Source organism: Panthera uncia, chromosome B4, assembly GCF_023721935.1.
Source record: "Panthera uncia isolate 11264 chromosome B4, Puncia_PCG_1.0, whole genome shotgun sequence".
In the NCBI taxonomy this organism is placed as follows: Eukaryota; Metazoa; Chordata; class Mammalia; order Carnivora; family Felidae; genus Panthera; species Panthera uncia.
Window position 1 is genome coordinate 75,496,454 of NC_064809.1, and position 27,231 is coordinate 75,523,684.

At 42.2% G+C, this 27,231-nt stretch overlaps 1 protein-coding gene and 1 pseudogene across 3 annotated transcripts in view; one reads left to right on the forward strand and one right to left on the reverse strand.

Annotated features, from left to right (window-relative positions):
- The window catches only part of LOC125919049 (putative methyltransferase-like protein 7A), a 41,612-nt gene that overhangs the window by 3,977 nt on the left and 10,404 nt on the right, over positions 1 to 27,231 (forward strand). The window contains exons 2-4 of one of the 3 annotated variants that reach the window (XM_049625448.1): positions 6,226 to 6,304; positions 22,034 to 22,135; positions 26,444 to 26,578. In XM_049625448.1, the coding sequence (XP_049481405.1) occupies positions 6,226 to 6,304; positions 22,034 to 22,135; positions 26,444 to 26,578 (316 nt within the window). Of the gene's footprint in view, positions 1 to 3,724; positions 4,275 to 6,225; positions 6,305 to 22,033; positions 22,136 to 26,443; positions 26,579 to 27,231 lie in introns of those variants that run through there. The other 2 variants (XM_049625449.1, XM_049625450.1) reach the window with 2 other exon arrangements.
- On the reverse strand, positions 997 to 2,108 carry LOC125919048 (heterogeneous nuclear ribonucleoprotein A1-like; annotated as a pseudogene).

A 27,231-nucleotide genomic window follows, 5' to 3' on the forward strand; every position in this document is an offset into this window, starting at 1 on the left:
GGGAAACTCCCACCTCTAAGCTCTCTGCTTGGGATAGGCAAGATTAGGGTAGATAAAAGAGGCTAAGAAGAGTGTGGCCGTCACCACAGGTTTTGGAGGGGATTTGGAGGCCCCTTTCCCCTTATTTCCCAAAGAGGTAGATAGGTAGGAGACTTCTGAAATCCCCCTGATAATCTATACCCTCCACCGTGTCTATACTTCACCTACATTTATAGGACTGCCCTAGATGAAAGCAGCAGTTGCTAATTCCTACATGACAGTGACTTACGTTTCACATCCACCGAATAAAATACCTAATGACACAATGGTACCGTGACTTCAGTAATGCTTTCGATGCTTCAGCATTTTATTATTATTATTTTTGAAAAAGACACATTTATTCAGTGTCATGATGAGACTATTACATTTAGCAATCAATAGACGGGTGCAAAAAAAAAAATCTACACTAAAACCCTTTGTTGGGGGGCTCCCAGGTGGCTCAGTCAGTTAAGTGTCGACTTCGGCTCAGGTCATGATCTCATGCTTTGTGGGTTCGAGCCCCGCATCAGGCTCTGTGCAGATAGCTCAGAGCCTGGAGCCTGCTTCAGCTGCTGTGTCTCCCTTTCTCTCCACCCCTCCCCTGCTTGCACTCTGTCTCCTTCCCTCTCTCAAAAATAAACGAACACTTAAAAAAATTTTAAAAACCCCAAACCTTTGTTGGAATGCTTTATGCTTTCCATAGAACAGAAACTAAAATACCCTGTTATACAATTAGTCACAAATACAGTCCTTGAGTTTTTTGCCCATACACATGAGTATTGTCTAAAACGTGTCTTCTTTGTAGCAGCTAGGCCCTGCCACCCCTGTGCTTGGCTGAGTTCACAAATCTGTTGGAACCTGTAGCTTCCCTGTCACTTCTCTGGCTCTTCATTCCTGCTAAGCTTTGTGTCCTGGTAGCAATTAAAACCTAAAACCGTCCAACTTCGGCTCAGGTCATGATCTCATGGTTTGTGAGTTTGAGCCCCGTGTCGGGCTCTGTGCTGACAGCTCGGAGCCTGGAGCCTGTTTCAGATTCTGTGTCTCCCTCTCTCTGACCCTCCCCCACTCATGCTCTGTCTCTCCCTGTCTCAAAAATAAATAAACGTTAAAAAAAAATTAAAAATAAAATAAAATAAAAATATTTTTTTAAACCTCTGCCACTGCCATAGCTTCTGCTGCTGCAACCACCATAGCCAGGCTGGGTTTGTGGTTTGGCAAAGTATTGGCCTCCACCACCACAGGGGCCAGAGCTTCGGCCCCCCAAATTGCCTCCTTTCCTGGGTCTAAAGTTTGAAGATTGGCCGTTGTAACTGTCAAAATCATTATAGCTTCCGCAACCTCCAGAGTTGCTTCCATCATTACCAAATCCATGACAGCCATCCCCACTGCCACTGTATCCATTGCCACCTCGACTGCCACCAAAGCCACCTTGCCCACTGCAGTTTCCTCCACGACCAAAGTTGTCATTCCTGCCAAAACCACCTCCGTGACCACCACCGAAGTTTCCAGAACCACGTCGACCTCTTTGGCTGGGCGAAGCACTGGCCATCTCTTGCTTAGATATGGCTCTTCTGACTTCACAGTTGTGGCCGTTCACAGTATGGTATTTTCGAATGACAATCTTGTCTACAGAGTCACGGTCATCAAACGTCACACAAGCAAAGCCTCTCTTTCTGCCACCGCCTCGGTCAGTCATGATTTCAATGACTTCAGTTTTCCCCTACTGTTCAAAATAATCTCTCAGGTGATGTTGTTCAGCGTCTTCTTTAATGCCACCGACCAAAATCTTTTTCACGGTTAAGGGCGCACCAGGTCTCTAAGAATCTTCTCTCGAGACAGCCCTCTTTGGTTCCACAACTCTCCCATCCATCTTGTGTGGCCTTGCATTCATAGTTGCGTCCACCTCCTCCACAGTGGCATAGGTGACAAACCCAAAGCCTCTGGAGCGTTTGGTGTTTGGGTCTCTCATTACCATACAGCCTGTGAGCATTCCCCATCTGGCTCCTCAGATGCTCATCGGTTGTTTCAAAGCTCAAACCTCCAATGAAAAGCTTCTGTTCAGGCCCTTTAGTAGATTCTGACTTAGACATGATGGCTGGGGGAGGGGAGACTTTCACGATGCTGACTTGGCAGTGTCCACGGGCTGATGCTTCAGTATTTTAATTCATCATATCATTTACATCCTTGTGACAATGGTACAAAAGTGTAAGACATGCTTATTCAGTCTCAGGCAATGCTGGGTGTGGATTCAGACTCTCCCACAGGTTTGCAAAACAGAACCCAAGAGCAATTCTCAGATGAAGTAAAAAAAAATTTTTTTGTATGTATGTATGTAAAGTTTATTTATTTTGAGACAGGAGGGGAGGGACAGAGAGAGACAGAGACAGAGAATCCCAAGCAGGCACCATGCTGTCAGCACGGAGCCCCATGCAGGGCTCGATCCCACTAACTGTGAGATCCTGATCTGAGCCAAAATCAAGAGTTGGGCTGACTGAACCACCCAGGCACCCCCAAATTTTTGTTTTTAAATAAAAGTAGTAAAAGTTAAAAAAAAATGTGCCATTAAAAGGCAAACAACAAACTGGGGGAGACCTTTGTAGTATATGTTGCCTTATTATACTAAATGCCCCCACTAAGCAGTAAGAAAAACCCAACACCCTACTAGAAAACTGATGAAGGACATAACAGACAAATCGGAAGAGAAGAAATCCAAATTGCCAATAAGGTTTAGCAAAGATGTTATCTATATTAAGGATATTAAAGATGTACACATTATTGAAAATGAAATACCATTTTACCCATCAGCTTGCCAAGGATACAGAGGAAAAAAGGATTGAGAAGAGTTTATTGGAAATGGGCACTCATATGCATTGCTAGTATGAATGTAAACTTGCTATGACTCTTCCATAGGGCAATTTGACCACCTGTACCAACAGTTTAAGAAGACACAGACTTTGGACTCAGCAGTTCCACTTTTTAGCAAGTTATTTTTTTGGAAATAATTAGAGGTTGTCACAGAGATGTACGGACAAGGCTATTGACTGCGATAGTATTTATGATGATGAAAAACTGGAAATAACTTCAATGAGAATGGTTAAAGGAGACATGGTACCTTCAGTGGTGTGAAATGTTGTGTGAAAAGTTTTTAAATCCTGTTTTAGGATAATATTCGAATACATAAACAAAGCAGGTTACAAAAGAGAATGTACATTCTAATCCTAGTTTTAGGGAAAAAATAGATATTCACATAATATGAATTTTTTAACGTTTATTTGACAGAGAGTGCGCATGCACAGGAGGGGGGGGAGAGAGAGAGAGAAAGAGAGAGAGAGAGGAAGAGAGAATCCCAAGAAGACTCCTTGCTGTCAGCACAGAGCCCAACGTGGGGCTCAATCCCACTAACCGTGAGCTCGTGACCTGAGCCAAAACCAAGAGTCAGACGTAACTGACTGAGCCACCCAGACGCCCCTATATGATCAGAAAATATGTGTTAATTGCCTGAAATTGGCAGCTCTGTATAAAATTTGACAGAAGCTGAGACTATTGGCCAAAATGGTGCCTTAGCAAGTTTTAATTTATCCATGCCTTTTCATGAAGTTAGCCTCTGGGGCCACTGAAATTGAAGCTTCTTCAGTCATCTTATAAACCTGTTCTGACAAAACCAATATGCGGGGTTGGTTTGTTTGTTTGTTTGTTTGTTTCTCAGGGAGGGGCTTTCTATTTCCTGGAGCATGTAGCTGCTGAGAGCTCAACTTGGAATTACTTCTGGCAACAAGTCCTGGATCCCGCATGGTACCTGCTGTTTGATGGGTGCAACCTGACCAGAGAGAGCTGGAAGGCCCTGGAACGGGCGCGCTTCTCTAAACTTGAGCTGCAGCACCTCCAGGCGCCGCTGCCCGTGGAGCTGGTGCGCCCTCACATCTGTGGATATGCTGTGAAATAGCAGGAGCGGGGGCGGAGAGCTGCGTGGCTCAGATGGCTTACGGCTACAGTTTTATTTACACTCACAATACTAATTGGGAGAAAGGAAACCTTTTTTTTTTTTTTTTTAAAGTAAAGTTGAATTTCATCCCTAGAAGTTTATGTGATAACCCGTTTAGCCATTTTCTGTTGGCTCCCAGAGGATCAAAACCAAAGCAAACGCAAAACAGGACTCTCCCTTAAAAGGAAACACTGGGCTTTCATAATTGAAGTTTACCATTATTCCCAAACTTAAGTCTGTAACTTCAAAATCCTCCCAGCCATCTTTTTTGTCTTTTAATATCATAGATTTTTATAATTTTTTCATGTTTTATTTCTGAGAGACAAAGAGAGCGAGCACAAGTAGGGGAGGGCAGAGAGGAGGAGACAGGATCTGAGGCAGGCTCTGTGCTGAGAGCAGAGAAGCCAATGTGGGGCTTGAACTCACGAACCATGAGATCATGACCTGAGCGCAAGTCAGATGCTCAACCGGCTGAGCCACCCAGGTGCCCCACAACTGTCTTACTTACATGGTTACCTGACGGATTTTAATTGTACCCGCTTTTTGAGAGCTTGGCGCTAATAAGCCATCAAATCACTCAAAAGAAGACTTTGAAAGGGGAGACGTGACAAGATCTTAATAACTCACAAATTGAATAAAGATATCCTACCCAGGCGAAAATCCTAATCTGAACAGCCCAGATTTTTTCAGAAAGAAAGCTGAATGCATGTGTTGTTCTTAGGATCGCGGGGCTGGTTTTCAAAATTAATGGACCAGTTCTGCCTGGTCACAGGCAGTTCTGCCTAGGTCACACCTAGTTCTGCCCAGCTTTACTGTGTTTTCTCCAGTATTCCACCCACATTTGTCTTCCTGCATTCCAGTCTTCAACTCTTAAGGTGAAGAGTGTGCTTGACCCGTTAGTATGTCCATAAAAATAGTTGAGATACTTAAGGTTCTTGACTCCATTTTCCTGATTATGTGGCGTATACTTTGCTGGATGTCTTAAATTGTAGGCAAGGAAAAGGGCCACTGTAATTAGGAAAACCTTGGGTAATTAGGCATATTTTGTAAGAACCCCTATAACCCAGGCAATCTGTGAATCTGTCAAGAAGTAGACACATATTTTGGAGATAATTCTGACCAAATGTCCCCTCTTGTCCCAAGATGATTTCTTTGTTCCTTGCCACTCTGGGAACCTCTAAAGTGTTAGGTTGGTCAGAGGGCTTAAGAATAGCGTTTTCAGCAATAGTTTGTATGTATTTTAATAAATTTAGTATATTTTCTGAGATGACTTTACAAAAGGACTATTTTAATTATCAAATCAATCTGTTCATATAGATTTTAGGAATGGAAATAAATGGTTTATGTCTTTGCTGGCTTGGCTTCATTTTTTTCTTTTTTTTTTTTTAATGTCTGGAAGGGGAAAATTAAGCTATTTGAACATACAGATTTATGTTTCTAGAGCCAGGTAATTGCTTACAGAAAGCAGAGGGAGGATCAGAGTGGATTTTGAAAAGTTCGAGTCCAAAGACCTCCACTTGTAACATTCATAAAGCAAAAAGGAAGGAAACATAACGATTCTAACTCCTTGAACATGAAGACAGTTACTGTTATGGTGAGGTTAGAATAGTTACCTAAGGCCTTCTGAGCTCTAGAACAGGGCTCTCCTCCCTCTGCAGTCGCTCCAAAGCAGGGACCTCCTTAACCACCCCACTTCACTATCGGTTAAGGTAGTCCAGTGCTTGAGAAATATAAAAAACCACAGGTTGACATGCTGAAATGTTATCAGCATGTTGAAAGGAATGCCATATAGCACAATGTACTGGGTACATTCTTATCAATTCCCTCTTGTCTAAGTGGTGTGGCAAAGTTGATCCTTTCTGTGGAGAAATAAATAAAGTTTCTTACATTCCACGAGTTCCCAAGCAAGTCTTAGAAGCCCTAATTCCTGAAACTACAAGACCTGTCTTTTTTTTTTTTTTTTTAACGTTTATTTATTTTTGAGACAGAGAGAGACAGAGCATGAACGGGGGAGGGTCACAGAGAGAGGGAGACACAGAATCCGAAACAGGCTCCAGGCTCTGAGCTGTCAGCACAGAGCCCGACACAGGGCTCAAACCCACGGACCGTGAGATCATGACCTGAGCCGAAGTCGGATGCTTAACCGACCGAGCCACCCAGGCGCCCCCAAGACCTGTCTTGACATCATGGCTGCCATAGCACCTCCCCACTGCTTTCCTCCACAGGCCAGAAGACACACGTTTGTGGTCATTCCGACAGCCTGTGGAAGTGACCTAAGCCCGTGCAAAATGGAAACCGGAAAAGGTAAGACGGGTCCAATGTCTTTTGGGTCGTGTGTTGGTTAGGATTCCTTCGACTGGAAGTGACGTGAGTGTTCAACCAAAAAAAGGCATAAGCAGAAGAAAGACCTTCTGACTCAAATTAGTGAAAAGCACAGGGGCAGAAAGCCTCCCGCACAGCTTGAGCAGGGCTCAGCTGATGTGATCAGATGTCACATCTGCCCTTCCTGACTGCCCTACCAGGTGGTGAGTCTGTGGAAGTGGTGCCAATCTTCATGCTTCCCCGGGTCCAAGGCCAGTTGGAAAGATCAAAGCTATTTTGCAAATGCTCCACCCAATTTCTGCACTGAGTCTCAGCTGGCTCTTGTTGACAATCTGGGGTCACAAGTCCATCCCCGAATCAGTCATAATGTTTAGACCAAATGGATTAGGCTGATTTGGCTCAAGTAAAGGTCACAGTGCTTCATCCCCGGGGCTGAGCACACCCAGACCTTTGTGAACAGAGACAAGGAGACTTGTGTATCCTCCAAATGAAACAAGGCTGGGGGAAAGCGGGAAGGGAGGCTGAGAAGGCACGCCGCAAATGCTCATTATGGGCACATCGCTGCATTTCGATCAGACCCTGTTTGCTTCCGCGTGGTAGATTACGTAGTACCGTGCTGAGAACCCTGGCTTTTCACTAGGATGGTTGCATGCAACGAGGAAGATAAAAGACAAAATGACACTGGCTTTGGCATCCAAGTGACTTAGGTCAAGTCCTGGTTGTGTCATCTGTTGACTGTGAGACCTTGGGCAAGTTATTTCTCTAGTGTCACCTTCTTTATTATTATTATTATTATTATTATTATTTGTATTTTAGTCAGTTCATATACAGTCCAAATTGGTTTCAGGAGTAGAATTCAGTGATTCATCACTTACATATAACACCCAGTGCTCCTCACAAGTACCCTCCTTAATACCCATCAGGCACCTAGCCCATCCCCCACCCACCTCCCTCCATCAACCCTCGGTTTGTTCTCTATCTTTAAGATTCTCTTGTGTTTTGTTTCCCTTTCTAGTGCCACTTTCCTCATCTGTTAATGAGGATAATATCTACCTCAAGGGTTACTGAGAGGAATTAATGAAGTGAAGCATTTGGTACTTAACAAATGTTAAACTTCATTCTACAGTTATTGAGTGCCTACTGTGTACTCCACCCTTGGTGCTTGGCTTAGAGCCCTGAATAAGCTAGACTTGTTCTCTGCCCTCACGGAGCAGAGGCATAGGCCGTGATAAATGCTAGCTAGGAGGGAGAAGCACCAGGCACCAGGAAAATGGAATCCGCAGCCCTGGGGTGGGGGAGGGAGGGGAGGATCAGAAGTTTCCTTGAGGAAGTGACATCCGAGCTGAATTCCAGAGGGTATTAGTATTTCAGCCTAACAGAACAGCTGGTACCACACACAAATAAAAGGAGGAAACACAATGTGTTCAAGGAACTGAAGGCAGGCAGGGCTGGGTATGAGAGACTGCAAGGAGGATTGGGGGATGGCTGCTTACTTACACCAGGCCTCTTCCTAATCTTGTTAAGTCCCTGGACCCATGAGCCCCGTACTTCATTTTAATGGCAAACCAAACATACTTAGGAACAGAGTGTTTTATGATATAAACATAAGAAATTTCAAATACCATTGAAATTTCTTATGTTTATATCATAAAACACTCTGTTCCTAACTGTTTTCATATTCTAATTGCTTCTTCTGAATTCCTACATATTTCATACTTGGATAGCGAGTGAAGCAAATATTGCATAATAGCACCTTGTGTACTCTTAACCCTTAACATAAGCCTTCCCCTTTGGTATTGCTTTAGAAGACCTAGAACTTAACTGAAATTCAATTCCCATTAATCTGTTAATGCAATTGGGAGCGTAATGATCAAGGAGCCTCGTGCCAACAAAAGCTAAAAAGAAAACTGTCCAGGAAGTGTCACTTGAACTCTTTCAATACCTAAAACCAAAAGCATTCAGGCTACATTAAAGAAAAACCAAGGGCGCCAGGCTGGCTCAGCCGGAGGGGCATGTGACTCTTGATCTCAGGGTTGGGAGTTAGAGCCCCACGTTGAGTGCAGAGATTACTTAAAAATAAAATCCTTACAAAATAAGAAAAGAATAATCAGAAGTCCCTGATCCATGGAACTGCCAGAATCAAGAACAGAGGACATGATGATTGAGGATACAGGAAATGAACGTAGAGGGGCCAATATTCCCAATTTCTAGCTCATTTGAAAACAAACAAAAAAAGCAAACAAAACAACAACAAACAAAAAATAAAACATAGCAATTTGCTGGCCAAGCAAGTTATTATTTTATTCCTAAAGGAAATTTGCGGAACCTATAGAGAATTACATACAAACAAGGACAATTGCCATTCAGAATTTACTGTTCTAAAAGTAAAAACCTCTCACAGCCTTAATTCAGGCTGTGTCCTTCTCAATCTTTAAAATGGGTCCGACACTGATGTCAACCTTCTCCTTGGAATGATCCTTCTATTCCAAGACTCTAATAGCTAATAATAAAAATTTTCATTTATTACATGCCTTCTTTATGCCAGGCACCAAGTTTTTACACAATTATTTCATAGAATACTCATAACTCTATAAGGCAGATACATTACCTGCAATTGACAAACGAGAAAGGGCCCGTGACAAATGGTCAATGTCACTTGCCCAAAGCCACTTACTGAGTGATCACACCAGTATGCCCATGAAACTTACCTGATTCCAAAGCCCAGCCCTCCCCACAATGTTGTGATGCTTCTTGAGGTCTCTTCAAACCCAAGTCTCTGTAATTCTGTCTCCTTTCTCTACCATTTCACTGTGAATGGTCCCCGAGACTCATTCAGTGTGTGTTTCATCCCTCGAGCCTTGCTTATACTCCTAGCTTGTGAGCTATCACTCGTGTGGAAGAGATTCTTAAACCTCACACTTTTGCCATTCCTTTGCATTGAGAATTTAACATGTCAAAAACAAAACTCAACCGTGTCCTTCCCTAAACAAGCGACACTTGCTAACTTCTTCAACACCTAGGATTATTTCCCAAGGACCAGATAAAGAGACGCCCTTCTAGAAAGCATTTGCTGGCTGTTTCAAGAAGCTTCCTCTTTGAGAAATCCCTCAGCATTCACTAATACACTTGTGGGTATTAGTGCACAGGCCAGACACAGTGCTTACTACATAGCAGGTGCTCCCAGAGTAGTTACCGATCAATTCGTCATCAAATCCTCTTCTCCATACCTCTTAGATGGCCCCTTCTACCGCCTTTCCACAGCCACCATCTTAGTTTGAGAACTAAGCCCTGGATGATTGCATGTATAGATTGAGTGTGGACAGCTCGAATCACAAACCATGTGTGCAGGAACTTGCTAGGTATTGCATGATTCAGGGACATGGCAGCAAAATAGCTCCAAGGTGAGGGGAAGATACTACATGTAGATAGAGAAGTAGAAAAACACTCCTTTTGCAACTGACTCAGCTTTCTTTGCCTTCCTTCACTCAATTCACCCCAATAACCTAGGATGGAAAAACGATAACTCAGCAAATAATTTTCCTGAGGCACAAAGAAGTGGTTTCCTAGGAAGGCACCAATGTCTGATCTAAGTCACAATCTCTCATGCCAGAAAACGCTTCAAACTGGTCTCCATGCCTTCAACACCCACCGCCTTCAAGCTCCTAATTTCCAAAACACTTTACTCTAGCCGTTCCTGCAACTCAAATTATGAAGGCAGCTACTCAGCTTCCTGAGTTGAACTGAGGTCGCTCAACTTCGCACTTGGGACTGTCCACAGACACCTCAACACTTCTCCCTGCTGTGTAGGCCAGCGGGGAAAGGATGGGGTTCGGAGTGAGAACGTCTGAATCTTACTAACTGAATCTAATTGAATCTAATCGTACTAACATTACGTCTTACTAATTCACTTGTTCACTTAAAAAGAGAACACTGCTTACATCTCCCAGGATTCTTGTGAGGATGCAGGACATAATGCAAACAGTGCTTTGTAAACTTCAAACTGTTTGCCGTGAGCGCTGGAGTTCTTCACATGGTCCCTTACTTGGGTCGGGGCCCGGCCTCCTTAAGCAATTGTGAGAGGAACAGAATAAAGTTAATTTGTCTATAGGAAAAGATATTTTACTTCTTTCTTAATTTTTTTTAATGTTTATTTATTCTTTGAGAGAGAGAGAGAGAGAGAGAGCGAGCATGAGCAGGAGAGGGGCAGAGAGAGAGGGAGACACGGAATCCCAAGCAGGCTCCAGGCTCTGAGCTGTCAGCACAGAGCCCGACGCGGGGCTCGAACTCACGGACCAGGAGATCATGACCTGAGCGGAAGTCGGTCACTCAACCGACTGAGCCACCCAGGCGCCCCAAGATATTTTACTTCTATAAATGCAGTCCTAGAATTCCAATCGGCTGGATTACTATACACCCTAATGTTTTTCTGGAGACTCAGTATACTGTTAAAGAAATCTCCCATAAAAAATAACTTGACAAAGCCCTCATGTTTGCACCTAACACTAAAATGTTTGGCACCTACAGGAGATGCTGCAAAGAACTTCTACACAGAGCGCTAAAGATACAGATGTGATTTCCCAAATCCCTCTAATCTTGGCTCACATTTTACCTGTCAGGCTAAGTAGACAGTATTAGAACTGTAAAAACAGCAGCACTCAGTTCAAATTCTATCTCACCTCTCAGGTTATGGGAATGGATTATTTGCTCTGGTCTCAGAGGAAGAGTTTCTTTTAAATTTTATTGTCTGCCACAGCTTAAGGACACAAAAAGCTAAAAACTTTTTTAAAAGCCAAGAGTGCAATATTAAAATACATAATATTTATAATGTTTATTTGTTTTTGAGAGAAAGAGACAGAGCATGAGTGGGAGAGGGGCAGAGAGAGGGAGACACAGAATCTGAAACAGGCTCCAGGCTTTAAGCTGTCAGCACAGAGCCCGATGCGGGGCCCGAACTCATGAACTGTGACATCATGACCTGAGCCGACGTTGGACCCTTAACCGACTGAGCCACCCAGGTGACCCCATAATATTTACTTATAAATATAAATGTTGCCATATACCAAACTACTTACCAATGGAGGCAACCTCATCTGCCCAAATGTTGAAAGTGAGAGAAAACACTGGAGAACGTAGCCACAATCAATAAATCAATAACCTGTCAGCCCCCCTTTTTGCTACTGTGCTTTTATTTTCTTCCCTTCGGATTCTGGGAAGGAGGCCTTCTGGGATCCTGAGTAAATTTCATAAAAAATATTTGCCTTTTGCACACACAGCAAATACACATCCATACCTGGAGGACAGGTATGTCTGAAAGTGTAAGAATTAGGTAAAATGGTGCCACCTGGGGGCGCCTGGGTGGCTCAGTTGGTTAAGCTTCTGACTTTGGCTCAGGTCATGATCTCGCAGTTCTTGAGTTCAAGCCCCGCAACAGGCTCTGTGCTGAGAGCTCAGAGCCTGGAGCCTGCTTCAGATTCTGTCTCTCTCTCTCTCTCTGCCCCTCCCTGCTCGTGCTTTGTCTCTATCTCTCAAAAATAAATAAATGTAAAAAAAAAAAATTTTTTTTTAAATCACTTCCTGCCTCAAACCTTTGGATGGCTTTTCATGGTTTTCAGATGAAACTTCAAAATCCTTAGGTTAAAATGCAAGGCTCTCGAGATCTGGCCCCACTGGCCCTGCAGCTTGATTCTCTACAAGCCACTCCCACCCCTGACTCTACACACTGTGCTGTCTGGACCTTCTGCCTCTGAGCCTTTCCACGCGCTGTGCCCTCTGCCCAGAATGCCCTACCCTCTCCTCTCTTCACCTCAAATCGACTAGTTCTCTACAATATCCCGTAAAAGTCACTTTCTCCGAAAAGAACTTCCTTAATTCTCCAGTTGGGTCTTTAGGTCCTTCATCCAGGCTCCCACGAGCCCAGGCCTCCTCCTGTCACGTTCTCATGTGCTGCCATTGTTGCTTTACTCATCTGTCTGCCCCAGACTGACTCAAAGCTTCTTGGGGGACAGGGGGTTCCTCTTAACTCAGCTTTTACCTGCAGCACTCCATCTGTGTGAAACATACAAACGATCCCACTCATTTGTCTCCTCTGCTGCCTTTAGGAGAGAGCCCAAAGCCCCAGTTAGACTTCTCAGGGCTGCTCAGAAACTGCTAATGTATCCTCAGCTGCCACAGGGTCCCGCCCGTCCTTGACCATGCTCATTTCCACATTGCCACGCCTCTCCTCTCAGCAGAGGACTTTTACTACTCCACAGAGGGAAACACAAACAGAGAGCCATCGAGCGGGTCTACAGATTTAAGAACCCCACCAGATGCCCTCTCCTGATCAGACCTGCAAGGCCAGCCCTGGGCCCTGGATTCATTTCTTCCCGGTCTTTTTTTCCTGCCAAGTCACACTCTTTTTGCATCTTCACTCTTCCCCTTGTGTTCAAATACCCTAAAATCCACACCACCTTCCTCCAGTAAAAACAAACAAACAAAAAACACCAAAAAAAACTTAGCTTTGCTTTCCCCTGAAATTGCTATGCTCTTTTCCTCCCTTCAAATCTCTTAAAAATATCAAATCCATTTTTTTTTGCCTACTTCCCACTCACTCCTCAATCCATTCTCATTGGGTAGCCAGCCCTCTCTGAAACTGTTCTCCTCAAAGCCACCACGGATATCCTGCTTCCCAAATATAAAGGCTTTGTTCTTTGGTGTGTTTTTTTTAAATTTTTTTAAATGTTTATTTATTTTTGAGAGAGAGAGACAGAGCGTGAGTGGGGGAGGAGTAGAGAAAGAGGGAGTCACAGAATCCAAAGCAGGGTCCAGGCTCTGAGCTGTCAACACAGAGCCCAATGCGGGACTCGAGCCCACGAACCGTGAGATTATGACCCGAGTGGAAGTCAGACGCTTAACCGACTGAGCCACCCACGCGCCCCAAGGCTTCGTTCTTTGTATGAACTGTGTACTATCTGATTCTGACCGCTCTTCTGGAGATCTTCCTCCTTTTTTTTGTGAGTCTTTTTGACCCTCTGGCTGCTCCATCTCGAGCTCCTTGGCTGCCTTTTACTTCCCCAGAATTCTATCCTTAGTCCTCTCCATCCCTACAGACTTCCTTTTGTGGGAATTCAACAGAACTGCCAAGTCCAGTTCCACATCACCTCCCTCTCCTGGCCTTTCGGGCAGACTGGCTATGTGGGAGAATGCCAGGCCCGTGTCAGCCATATTAGTTTCCTATTGCTGCCATGACAAATTACCACAGATTTAGTGGTTTAAAACAATACAAACTTTTATCTACCGGTTCTGGAGGACAAAAGCCCCAAATGGGTGTCACTTGGCTAAAACCAAGGTGTTGGCAGGGTTTCGTTTGTTTGTTCGTTTTCTGTAGGCCCCCCGGAAGAAACTGTTCCCTTGCCTTCGCCAGCTTCGCGAGGCCACGCTGGTTCAAATCTCTTTCTGAAACGGACCTGACTTTCTTGTCTCCCAGTTTCACTTCTAAGGGCCCTTGTGATTACACAGGCCCTACCGAGATACTCCAGAATAACCACATCTCAAGGTCAGCTGGATAGCAAGCTTAATTCCACCTGCAACCTTAGTTTCCCTTTGCCTTGTAACATAACACATCCAATAGGTTGCTGGTACTAGGACGGGGAGATCTCCGGGAGCGGGGTAGAGGAGGCATTATTCTGCCTACCACATCAGCTAGACTGGACAAAGAAAGAAAAGGCAAATATGTAAATGATAGTGGGGACTTTCACGAAGCTCCAGCTGGCCTAACACAGAGCCAAGGTGAGAACGGTGCAGAATGGCAAACGAGTTGCGGGAAGAACTGAACGAGGGATACAAAAGGACAACATGAAACTCTAGGTTTCAAAAAGGCAATTCGGCTGTACTTTACAGGACAGCTCGTGTTTGTCTCTGAAGTCTCCTCACGCTAAAATGATCATTTCTACTTCTGGAGGCTTCCCGTACCGATCCCTGAACTCAGAATCCTTTGACGAGTCTGGGGATATCTGCCAACCCTCCCCAAATTCCTCAGGAACTTTAAAATTATGAAGGCAAATAATTTTTACTACGCAAAAATGGCCCTAGACGTCATGCTCAATCTCGCTCACAATCCACAAAATGCGAATTAAACCTACTGGGGGATACCACTTCTCACACATCAGGTCTGCCAAGACTCCAAAAGTCTGACAATACATTCAGATGGGCAAGCCATGGGGAAACAGACATACCTGCATATCGCTGATGGGGATGCCAAAGTGTTCAACTCTTGTGGAATTTGGCAATACTTGACAAAACTATACCTGCATTTACCTTTTGGCCCGGCACTCCCACCTCTAGAATTGCATCCTGAAGATACGCTTCCAACAACAGGAAAGTACAGAAGCACAAGACAGTTCATTGTCGCATAGTTTGTAATGTTTCCAAGCTAGATGCTCATACATACGAATATGCTTGAATAAACCAGGGCACTTTTTGCACAGCGGAGCACTTACTACGTACCTGAATAGCAGTATGACAAAGAGCTGCTAGAGTCTACGGCCACACCACCCTGAACGCGCCCGATCTCGTCTGATCTCGGAAGCTAAGCAGGGTCAGGCCTGGTTAGTGCTTGGATGGGAGACAGAGAGCTGCTAGGGTGATAAGGTGTGATTTCAAGGACATATTATTGAGTAAACAGAAGCTCTGTCACCTAAAACTAGCTATAGTGTGGTACCTTGTCTGTAAAAAAGAAGGGTAAATAAGAGAATACCCATGTATATGTTTATTTTTGCAAAAAGAAACTGCAGAAGAATAAGCCAGACACTAGCGAGATTGGTTGTCTATAGCGGTGGGTGGGAAGAGAGCAGAAATAAAAGGGGGAAGAGCAGTGATGCAGTTTTAAATATACCCTTTGTATAGTTTTGATTTGGGGAACCATGTTAATGTCTTACATAAAATATGCAAAAGAATGTTTTTTACATAAGATGAAATGAAGAATGGGGGGGCATCCCTAAAATCGAAAAATAAAAAACACCTAATGGTATTCTTTTGTGTGTGTGTGTGTGTGTGTAAAATTCTTTTCTGCTTTTTTTTTAAAGTTTTATTTATTCATTGAGAGAGAGAGAGCAAGCACAGGCAAGGTAGGAGCAGAGAGGAGACACAGAATCCCAAGCAGTCTCAGCACCGTCAGTGTAGAGTCCAATGTGGGGCTCGAACTCACAAACCGTGAGATCATGACCTGAGCCTAAATCAAGAGTCAGACACTTAACCAACTACTCCACCCAGGTGCCCTAATTGTATTCTAAATGAAGACTAACCACATTGATGCAGGGGGAGAAAATTCAACCCAAGTAGCTTTTTTTTCAAGTAACTTTTTTGTGTGTGTCGTTAGATTTATCTATTTATTTTTTAATATGAAATTTATTGTCAAATTGGTTTCCATACAACACCCAGAGCTCCTCCCAACAGGTGCCCTCCTCAATGCCCATCACCCACCCTTCCCTTCCTCCCACTCCCCATCAACCCTTAGTTTATTCTCAGTTTTTAAATTTTTTTTTTTAACGTTTATTTATTGAGACAGAGACAGAGCATGAACGGGGGAGGGTCAGAGAGAGGGAGACACAGACTCTGAAACAGGCTCCAGGCTCTGAGCTGTCAGCACAGAGCCCGACGCGGGGCTCGAACTCACGGACCACGAGATCATGACCTGAGCCGAAGTCGGCCGCTTAAATGACTGAGCCACCCAGGCGCCCCTATTCTCAGTTTTTAAGAGTCTCTTATGGTTTGGCTCTCTCCCTAATTTTTTTCTTTTCCTTCCCCTCCCCCATCAAGTAACTTTTTTTTTTTTTTCAATGTTTTTTTTTTATTTATTTTTGGGACAGAGAGAGACAGAGCATGAACGGGGGAGGGGCAGAGAGAGAGGGAGACACAGAATCGGAAACAGGCTCCAGGCTCTGAGCCATCAGCCCAGAGCCCGACGCAGGGCTCGAACTCACGGACCGCGAGATCGTGACCTGGCTGAAGTCGGAGGCTTAACCGACTGCGCCACCCAGGCGCCCCATAACTTTTTTTTTTAAACAACTTTGTTAACATATAATTCACATATCCTAAAATTTACCTGAAATATACAATTAAGTGATTTTTTATTATATTTAGCATTGTGCAACCAACATCACAATCTTTATTTTTATTTTTTTATTTTTTTTTAAATTGTTTTTTAACGTTTATTTATTTTTGAGACAGAGAGAGACAGAGCATGAACGGGGGAGGGTCAGAGAGAGAGGGAGACACAGAATCTGAAACAGGCTCCAGGCTCTGAGCAGTCAGCACAGAGCCCAACGCAGGGCTCAAACTCACATACCGCGAGATCGTGACCTGAGCCAAAGTCAGACGCTTAACCGACTGAGCCACCCAGGCGCCCCACAATCTTTATTTTTAAATGTTTGTTTATTTTGAGAGAGAGAGAGAGAGAGAGAGAGAGAGAGAGAGAGAGAGAAAGCACAAGCAGAGGAGGGGCAGAGAGAGAAAGAGGGAGAGAGAGGAGAGAGAATCCCAAGGCAGGCTCCATGCTGTCAGCACAGAGCTTGACATGGGCTTGATCTCATGAACCACGAGATCATGATCTGAGCTGAAATCAAGAGTCAGATACTTAACTGCCTGAGCTACCGGTGCCCCCAACGCAATCTATTTAAAAAATTTTTTTCATTACCCCCTGAAAAGCCTCTGTAACCATTAGTAGTCACTCCCTATTTTCCTTCCACTGTCTCACAGCCTCAGGCAACCACTAATCTATTTTATTTTTTAAAATTTATGGTTTTAATTTTATTATTTTTTTATTTTAGAGAGAGTGAGTGAGCATAAGCAGGGGAGAGGTGCAGAGGCAGGAGAGACGGGGTGGGGTGGGGGGAGAGAATATTTTAAGCAGGCCCCACACTCAGCGTAGAGCCCAATGCAGGACTCAATTCCATGACCCTGGGATTATGACCTGAGCTGAAACCAAGAGTTGGACGCTCAACCAACTGAGCCACCCAGGCAGCTCTCTATTTTCCATCTCTATAGATTTTTTTATTCTGGGTATTTCATAAAAATGGAATCACACAATATATGGTCTTTTATAACAGGCTTCTTTCACTTAGCATGTTTCAAGGCTCATCTATGGTATAGCACATATCAGTACTTCATTTCTTTTTATGGCCAAATAATTTTCCATTGTACAGCTATATCACATTTTCTTTCTTTTTTTTTTTTTTTGTTAAATATAATTTTATTGTCAAGGTAGCTAACATACAGTGTATACAGTGTGCTCTTGGCTTCAGGAGTAGATTCCCATGATTCATCGCTTCCATACAACACCCAGTGCTCATTCCAACAAGTGCCCTCCTCAATGCCATCACTCATTTCCCCCTCTCTCCCACCCTTCCCCATCAACCCTCAAGTTTGTTCTCTGCATTTAAGAGTCTCTTATGGTTTGCCTCCCTCACATTTTATTTTTCCATCAAATGATGGATGTTTGGGTTGTTTCCATTTATTGGCTACTAAGAACAATGATGCTGTGGACATCTGCCCACGAGTTTTTGTGTAGAAATGTGTTTTCATTCCAAATGATTTTTGAAGACAGTATTTTGACCATTTTCCCTCTGACAAAAAAGAACTATAAAAAAATATTTAATGGGCTTGTTTTTCACAGAGGTATGGGTTAGAAAATCTGAAATGAATTTTTGTGTACTCTAGAATTAAGCAAATAAGTAAGTATCCTAAAGATAGCAGGAGCCAGGTCTCCCACAGAGAAAGGTATCACAAATAATGAAAAGGGAAGACTAGAATGAATCCTGTGGAGTTGGGTTGAATTTGGAGATCTTACTACAAACTCATGATTTTAGTATAGATAGGTACATAGGAAGAGAAACAGACATAGATATAAATCCTAATTCTGCCTACTGAGAGAGGGCTTAGAAGGAATGACACTCCAGGAACAATGAGCACTTCTAATGCCTGGAACGTGGTTTCTAAATATCATTCTCTACTAAAATGAATCAGGGCTCCTTAAAGAAGTGGCTGATTTCAGAGCTGGGGCAGAAAAAGTACAAGTTTAGCCTGGAACATCTTGTTATGCCAGGATAGAAAGAAGAATGTTTGAAGAATGATGGGGTCATGTCAATAGGAGCCAATAGAAGCCAGCCTGAAGGGGCTCCCATTAGACAAATCTGGGACAGTTTGACCATCAAAATAAATAACGGTGGTGATGGATAAGCACTGAATAAAATAGAAATTCACGAGACCAAACTGATATAAATAAATGAATAATAGGAAAGAAGGAGAAGCAATTCCTTATATTAGAGTGCCAACTGAAAAATGTAAAAAGAATGATGTATTTAGAAAATTATCATCTGGCAAACATAATATTAATTGATTCAGGCAAGGATCATAAATGGATGCTGAAGTTAATGAGTAAAAGCCTGATACATAACAGTGTATTTGCATAATATTAAAGTACCTCCTCACAAAATACTCATTATGAATAAAGGGAAAAAAGAGGAACTTTACAGTGTAGAAACTGGCAGACCCCACCTTAATCCAAATGCTCAAAACTGTGGCGTGCCAGAGTCAACTCACCCCAACTCAGGGGCAGCACGTCTCTTCCCAACTTTGTGTTCAGTGATGACATAACAGTAGCTTGAAATTGGCCATTTACAAGTGGAAAGTGACAAATATTACAAGTCAGGGCTTCTCTTCCTCTGGATAACCAGCTGTTAGACATTTATCAGCATAACAGTGGATCAGAGTTACTGCCACCAGACGAACTAAGTTATGTGCCTCCGGATACTGCACACCAAGAACACAGCATCACTCTGCCAAAAATGTATAACCACAACCTAATGATGAGAAAGTATCAGCAAAAAACTAAATTGGGAGACATCCTACAAAATAAGTGGCCTGTGTTAGCAAAATATCAGGGTCATGAAAGACAAAAGAAGATTTTGATGGTTAATTTTACATGTCAACTTGACTGGGCTAAGGGATGCCCAGATAGCTGGTAAAACCTTATTTCTGGGTGTGTTTGTGAGGGTGTTTCCAGAAGAGATTATTAGCATTTGAGCTGGTAGACCAATAAAGAGCACCGTCGCCAATGCAGCAGAGTATTATCAAATCCACTGAGGGCCTGAACAGGACAAAAAGGCAGAGGAAGGGTGAATGTGTTCTCTGCCTGAGCAGGAACATCCATCTTCTGCCCTCAGACATCACTGCTCCCGGTTCTCAGGCCTTTGGGGTTGGATAAGGACTTACACCATTGCGAGGTTGCAGATGGCAGATCATGAGACTTCTCAGCTCCCACAACCACATGAGCCAATTCCTATAGTAAATTTCTTCATATATAAGTATATATACATGAATATATGCATACGGAGATATGCAAGCTCATATATATATACACATACATGTATGTGTGTGCGTATACGTGTGTAAGTATATATATGTGTATATATATCTCCTGTTGGTTCTGTTTCTCTGGAGAATCTTGACTAATACAACGACTAAGGAAATGTTTCAGATTAGAGGGGGGGATAAAGCGACTTGACAACCAAAGGCAGTATGTAATCCTGATTGAATCTTAGCCTAGAAAAAAAATGTTTGCTATTAAGGTCATCACTGGGACCTTAACTGCTGAAATATGAATAAAATCTTTAGATTATAGTATTATAACAAAACTAGCATCCTGATTTTGACCATGGTACTATGGTTACATAAAAGGATGCCCCAAATGCATACAAAAGTTTTTAGGGGTTGGGGCGCATCAGTATATGACTCACTCTCAGATGGGTCTCAGGAAGAAAGGAAGGAAGGGAGAAATTTTCGTTGAGAAAAATGATAAAGCAAATGTGGCTAAATGTTAACAAAAGGCAAGCTGGGTGTCGGACATCCAATTTTTTGTACTATTCTGGGCACTTCTCTGTAAATTCGAAATTACTTAAAAGTTTAAAGCCATAAGGAAAAAACCGTGAACGCTACCTGGTGCTCTGCGCTCATCTTTGTGGATGCAGTCAGAAGGAGACGGTGAGCCAGGACTTTTCCGAGGCCTCGAGCACCCAAAGGCTGCGGGGTCACAACAGAAGCAAAAGCAGCGTCCACCACCGACCAGCCCGGGGAGCCACAGAAGGCTCAGGCTCCCGGCACAGGCGCAGGACAACAGCTCCCTCAGCACCTTCCTGCGCCTATCGGGCTCTCACATTGGCCGGGGGCTTGGTGACGTCAAGTGCTTTACAGCCTGGTGCTCAAGCTGCTCGAGGCTCTGCGGGAGCCTCAGGTGTGAGGGCCTCGCCTCCAGGTGACCCCAGGTGCAGGCTCGTGGCATCTCAGCCAGGGATCTGGGCCACAGTGGGCGCCCCTTTAGCAAGTGCATATTCTTTTTTCTTTTTAATGTTTGTTTAATTGATTAATTAATTTTTGAGAGACCGAGTGTGAGTGGGGGAAGGGTAGAGAGAGAGGGAGACAGAATCTGAAGCCCACTGCAGGCTCTGAACTGATGGGGGGGTGGGGGGGCCCTGAACCCAGGAACCAGGAGATCATGACCCGATCTGAAGTGGGAGGCTTAACCGACTGAGCCACCCAGGCGCCCCCAGAGTCGTTAAAGACAAGACTCTCAGCCTCAGATGGTTAACATCCACCCCCGCCCAAGCCCAATGTTGTAGCCACGGGCCCACTTTCCTCTTGATTTGGGGTCCTGGTTTCAGGTAGTGGGGACTCACAGCCATGGAGAGAAGTTGGGAGCTCCCTGTGAAGGCAGAATTCAGTAAAAGCATCTTCTTCAAAATCCTTAACGTTTCCTTAGTGCTGTCTTCAAAACCCCCAATGTTTGTGGTGCAGGTGGTGTTAGTAAATTTCCAGCGGGGGAGGTGGAAACCTTGGCAATACCAGCTGGCCACGCCCCCCCTGGGGCGGGGGCGGGGGCGAGCAGGTTGTTTCTGGGCTTTCTCATGATCAATTCGTAGGAAATTGCACATAAATGTGTCTCAGCCTTTCAAAGCCTGTTCTGATCCACAGCTTCCTGCTCAAGGAGCACTGGGACAGGCAGCAGGTGGTGGGGTACGCCAAAGGTATGGTGCTTCTGCCGCTTACCGGGTTCCATTTTCCGATGAAAGCCGATTTATAGGATGAAGCCATGGTATTTGAATTTTGAGGTAAAAAAAGTGGGTGGTGCAGATAACAGACTGAGGTGCTGCTAAGCCATGTTGATGACTGTGAGTTTCCTCATTCCTGTATAGACAAGGAGGATTATTTCCACTGTGTCAATGATTTTATAGGGCTCTGCACATTCTGAAGAATTGGAATGATCATTCTGCCATCAGCTGTGAATCGGGAAGTAATTCTGCGTATGTGGCACTGCCATCATTCTTTAAAATGTTTTGTAAAAGCATTGTCTTCCTGTTTGTGGAAGAAGTTTTGAGATTCCCCATGTTCTCAAATGCTGAGCAGTGAAAGGAGACTGAATAACCCAGTTATGATCTGTGTCTTCATTCTGTATTCACGGAATCTGATTATCATCACTTCTCTTTTTCTTTTACCCCCTACCCCCAAACAAGATGAAAGGATTCCATAATGAAAAGGGTGAAGGAAACAGGACTGTTTATTTCAATGGAGCAAGCAGGCAGATCAAGCAAACTGAAAACACATAATCGACAATGTATTGGGAGAGGGTAAATGGATTTTTAATGATTCACAGCAACCACATTTATCCCCTACTGTTACTAGAGAGAAAAATGTCTTCAGATAACCAGTGGTCAGCAGATGGGGAGGAAAGCCCACTCTCACGACTGATTAGGAAATCTAGAGACTCCCCCTTTGTCCCCGTAGGTAAGTACAAGCCTTGACTGGACACTGGAGAACTGTCAATAATAATAATAATGCCTTACCCAGTATCTTTGAGAATGGAGATGTTTTACATCATTGAACTTTTAAGATAACTGAAGCTAAGCCTCTCTAAGTAGAAGTTAAACTTTCAGAACAGTTTCTAGTAGATGGCAAATCCCCAGTAAATGTTAGCTATTTTTATTACGAAGCTTCAAATCTTACTTAACTCCTCTTCATTCGAGGTCTATCTCGAATTCCTAGTTCCCAGCCACTCTAACTGGAGTTGAATGAACTTTAACACTTCTATGATGACTAGATCATTAGCAGCACCAGTTTATTACATTGAAAGTCTAAGAGTGACTACTGAGATGTGTATGTCTCTTTCTGTTCTAACTCCAACCTTTAAACTCTTGTGTCTGATGTTTATAGATTTTTCTGTCTCTTCCATTAATGTTGAGTGCAATCAAAAACTTCTGCTTCTAGTATTCTGTGGCACCAGAAGCTAGCTACCCAAGTTTAAAAGAACTGTGAGTCAATTCAGAGTAAAGAAGCTCTGAATGAAAAAGCCTAGGCCTACCTACTTGTCTGTACACTTGAGAGCGTGAACTTTGTGATGTTCATGTTCAATGGCCCTTTTTGCTGGTTTCCTGAAGTGTTCCAGATGTTGAGGTTGATGGTTAAATAAACTCTAGATTAAAGAAGTGGTATTATAATTAGACCTGGAGGCTTAGCCTGTTTGTCTTTTCCCGACACAGACTTAATATGCCTACATTTAGAACAAATACTATATGTAAGTGGACTTAGACAGACACACACACACACACACACACACACACACACACACAATCTAAACACCAATATTATGTTTTAAAATCTAAGTTTTCTCTTTCTTCTTTTGGATGCTTTAGCTGATGCAAGTATTATTATTGTATACTGCAGCCATGCCTCTTGCCTGGTGTTCATTTGGTCTGGAAGCTATTAAAATAACTTATTTAAATGAGACTTACATTATGTAAGTTACACTGACATAGGTGATTAATTCCCTAAAACCTCCTGAATAGGTATATCATTGGGTTTCTGTTACCACTGCAAATCTAGCAACCTCATGTCATTATTCACATATTAAAAAGAATCAAAATTTTACTTTATACTAATATGCTGTTTATACATTTAATTTCATTTGATTAAAACTTGATAATAGCACCTACAAGAAATGGAAGCAAATAATGTTATAGTGATTCATCTTCCTTAGCATTTTTAACTGGAAAAACAATTCAAGAACTTGTTGCCACTTGAACAGATCACTATCATGAATAGAGAGATTAATCGCTGTGCCCACTGCAAATTAAATAATTTTTCCAGAGACATTTAGGGTGATTAAAGTAGTAAGATAAAAGTGTTTCCAGCTAAATTCAATTACATATAAACTACACAGAGACACTACATGGAAAACAGTAAAGGTTCTGACTTTAATCTCCAAAAGAAACAAAACCAATTTAACTAAGAACAGAGCCTTGATTTGATAAGGGAAGAGAATCAAGTTTTTGCTAGAAAAATAAATGACAAAATCTGAATATATATTATTGAATAGTTTGTTTAGCTATTGTTATTTTAATAATATCTACTATATATTTCCTGCTGCAGGGAGTGAGCTGTGCCGAAAACTCACAAAACATTTGTATTTATCTTCAACAACTTCCATCATTAAATATATCTATAAAGAGATATATTTACATTCCACCAATAAATATTTTTATTGTCTTCAACAACTTCCATCATTAAATATAAGTAGATATATTTCCATTCCATCAATAAATACAATCTATATTGCTTAAAATTATTTTATGATCATTGTTAAGGTCTCTGCACACATTATACATATTGAAACTCCTTGCTATGCTTATAATTTTTTTCGTAGCTATGGCAGTTCTTCCTCTGTTTGGGACATTTGGGTTGTTCAGGTTTTCTTCATACATAGTGTAGCCATAAACATCTTTGTGTCAACTTCTTGACGTTTCTTTTGCTTATTTCCTTGGAGTATGAATTTTTAGGGCAGGAAGTACATCTGATTTAACACCCCTTATTATATATTTCCAGAAATCTTTATAGAGTTGGCTAAACTCACAGAGCTTTCAGCATTGTACCTGTTTCTCAACATGTCTGCCACTATTCTATTATTACTTGTTTTTTGCTGTTTTTGTCATTTTAATTTTGATTTCATTTGCTAATCGGCCTACAAAATATACGTGTCAATGCAATTACTCTCTTACTTCCACTTATTAAATGGATTCTGAAAGAATAAATATATCCTCACCCACCTACAGAGGCATACATGTGCCAACATAACTAATCAAAATTTGCTATCCTACATAAATACCAACTGAATTTCCATGTATTAACAACATACAGAAACTGAAATTAAAAACATAACCTCATTTACAGTCACTCCAAAGGCAATGAAATGCTTAGATATATGCTTAACAAAACATACATGCAATCTGTATGCTGAAAATTATAAAATGTTAATGAAAGAATTAAAAAAGGACCTAAATAAACGTAAAGACCACAGGTAGTATTGTGTTCATGGATTGGAAGACTCTCCCCAAATTGATCTACATGTTTGTGTACTTCCCATCAAAATCCCAGTAAGTTTTTTTGTAGATAAGACATGCTTACTCCAAAATTTACATGTAAAGGGGTGCCTGGGTGACTTAGTCAGTTGGGCTCTGATTCTTGATTTTGGCTCAGGTCATGATCTCTGGGTTTGTGAGTTTGAACCCCACGTCGTTGGGATTTTCTCTCTCTCAAAAATAAATACACTTAAAAAAAATTTTTTTTAGGGACACCTGGGTGGCTCAGTAGGTTAAGCGTCCGACTTTGGCTCAGGTCGTGAGCTCACGGTTCATGCGTTTGAGTCCCGTGTCAGGCTCTGTGCTGACAGCTCGGAGCCTGGAGCCTGCTTTGGGTTCTGTGTCTCCCTCTCTCTTTGCCCCTCCCCTGCTCACACTCTGTCTCTCTCTCTCTCTCAAAAATAAATAAACATTAAAAATTCGTTTTTAAAAATTGTTTTTAAAAATTGTTTTAAAAATAGTTTTAAAAAGTCAATAAAAAATAAAATTTACAAGTAAAGGCAGAAGTCCTAAAGTGGCTAAAACATTAAAAAACAAGGATAAAGTGGGAGAAATCACTCTACCTGATATGGAGGCTTACTACATAGCTACACTAATCAAGACAGTGTGGTGTTGATGGAGGGACAGATACACAGACCAACAACATAGGAGAGAAAACCCAAAAAATAGACCCATGTTTTCATTATGCAAAAGTTTTCTTTATTCTTATGTCAAAATGGCATTTTGTCCTTATCATTTTCTCTTAAGTCTATTTTACCCTCTTTTAGATGTTACAAATATGCTATTCCTCTTTGTTTTTATTGGTGTTTTTGTTTTGTTTTTACATTTAATTCTAACTCCTGCAGAATTTTTTTTGGAGGGTCTGCTGTGAGATACAAATCCAAATTAGTTCTTTATACCAACAAATTGTAGCGATGGAATTTATTAAATAATTACTCCTTTATCTGTTATTTGGTTATTTTGATTTGTCATGAATTCTCAGTGTTCTCACAGTGTTTTAAATCTGTTTCTAGAACGTTTCCTATTCAGTTGATTGGTTTTCTGTCTTAGAGCCAATTACATAGGATCTTGGTTGTCACAGCAGCATATTCACCCCTTGACACTGGTAGGGAATACAAAAATATTTGCCCTTCTGGAGTCTCCTAGAGTCATAGTTCTTTTTGGAGTCACACACTTCCTGTGCAAATATTCATACCTTTCCATGTCTCATTACAATTCAAATATCTCATTTTTACAGAAGATCAAAAATGTTCTCATTTTACTAGATTTACTCCTTATTTGATAACAAGTAGACAGGAGTAAAGGCAAACATTCGAAAGCTATGGATGCTGGGATGTTTGTTGTTGGTTCACTCACTGGCTAAAGTGACTTGCCCCAGATAAAAGTCTCTCAGCATGCACAATCTGAAATCATGCCTCAGGAAAAAAAGAGAAATTACTACACTCTATGATTCGGGGTTTTCTGGGAAGAGTCAAAAACTGCAAATATTGAATCCATAAATGTTAAGGGTCTCTTTAAAAAATCTGTGGATCAAATCCAGCATGGTTCTTTTTAAAGTATTCTCTGGTATCTTGCCTGTTTATCTTCCAAGTACTGATCCTTTGGACAGTCTTATTCAGCTCTCTAAATGTTGGGGATTCTAGCCTACTATTTACATAACCTCTACTTTTTTCTTTAACAGGAATAGCAGGCTTTATGACTGTCGTGTCCTATGGTCTTTACACGTTAAAGTACAGAAGGGATCAGAAAATGTCCATTCATCTTATTCACATGAGAGTTGCTGCCCAAGGATGTGTTGTAGGAGCTGTGACTCTAGGTAACCTGCTTAATTTGTATCTTGTGCTGTCTTTGTGAGTATTTTTATTTATTTTATTCAATCATATTGGAAAATGAAAATTGGGTTAAGATGATATCATGGAGGAGGAATGGTAAGAAAGACCATGAACTCCACTTGGTTGAAGTTGCTTCCCCATAATAGGCTTAATTTCTTGGTATTTTAAGCACTGAAAAAAAAACAACCAGTAGACAAAAAGTACAAACATCCAGTTATAAAATAAATAAGTGCTGGGGATGTCATGTACATATTGGTGACTATAGTTCATAATACGGTTTTGCATATTTGAAAGTTGCTGAGAGTAGAGAGTAGATCTTCAAAGTTCTCATCACAGGAAAAAAATTCTGTAAGTATTCATGGTTACAGACGTTAACTAGGCTTACTGTAGTGATCATTACAACATATAGAAATAACAAATCATTGTTGTACACCTGAAACTAATATAATGTTATAGGTCAATTATAACTCAGTTTAAAACAGAGGGGGTACCTGGGTAGCTCCGTCACTTGACAGTCTGACCCTTAATTTCGGCTCAGGTCATGATCTCACGTTTTGCGAGATCGATCCCTACACTGGGCTCTGTACTGACAGCGTGGCACCTGCTTGGGGTTCTCTCTCTCCCTCTGCCCCTCCCC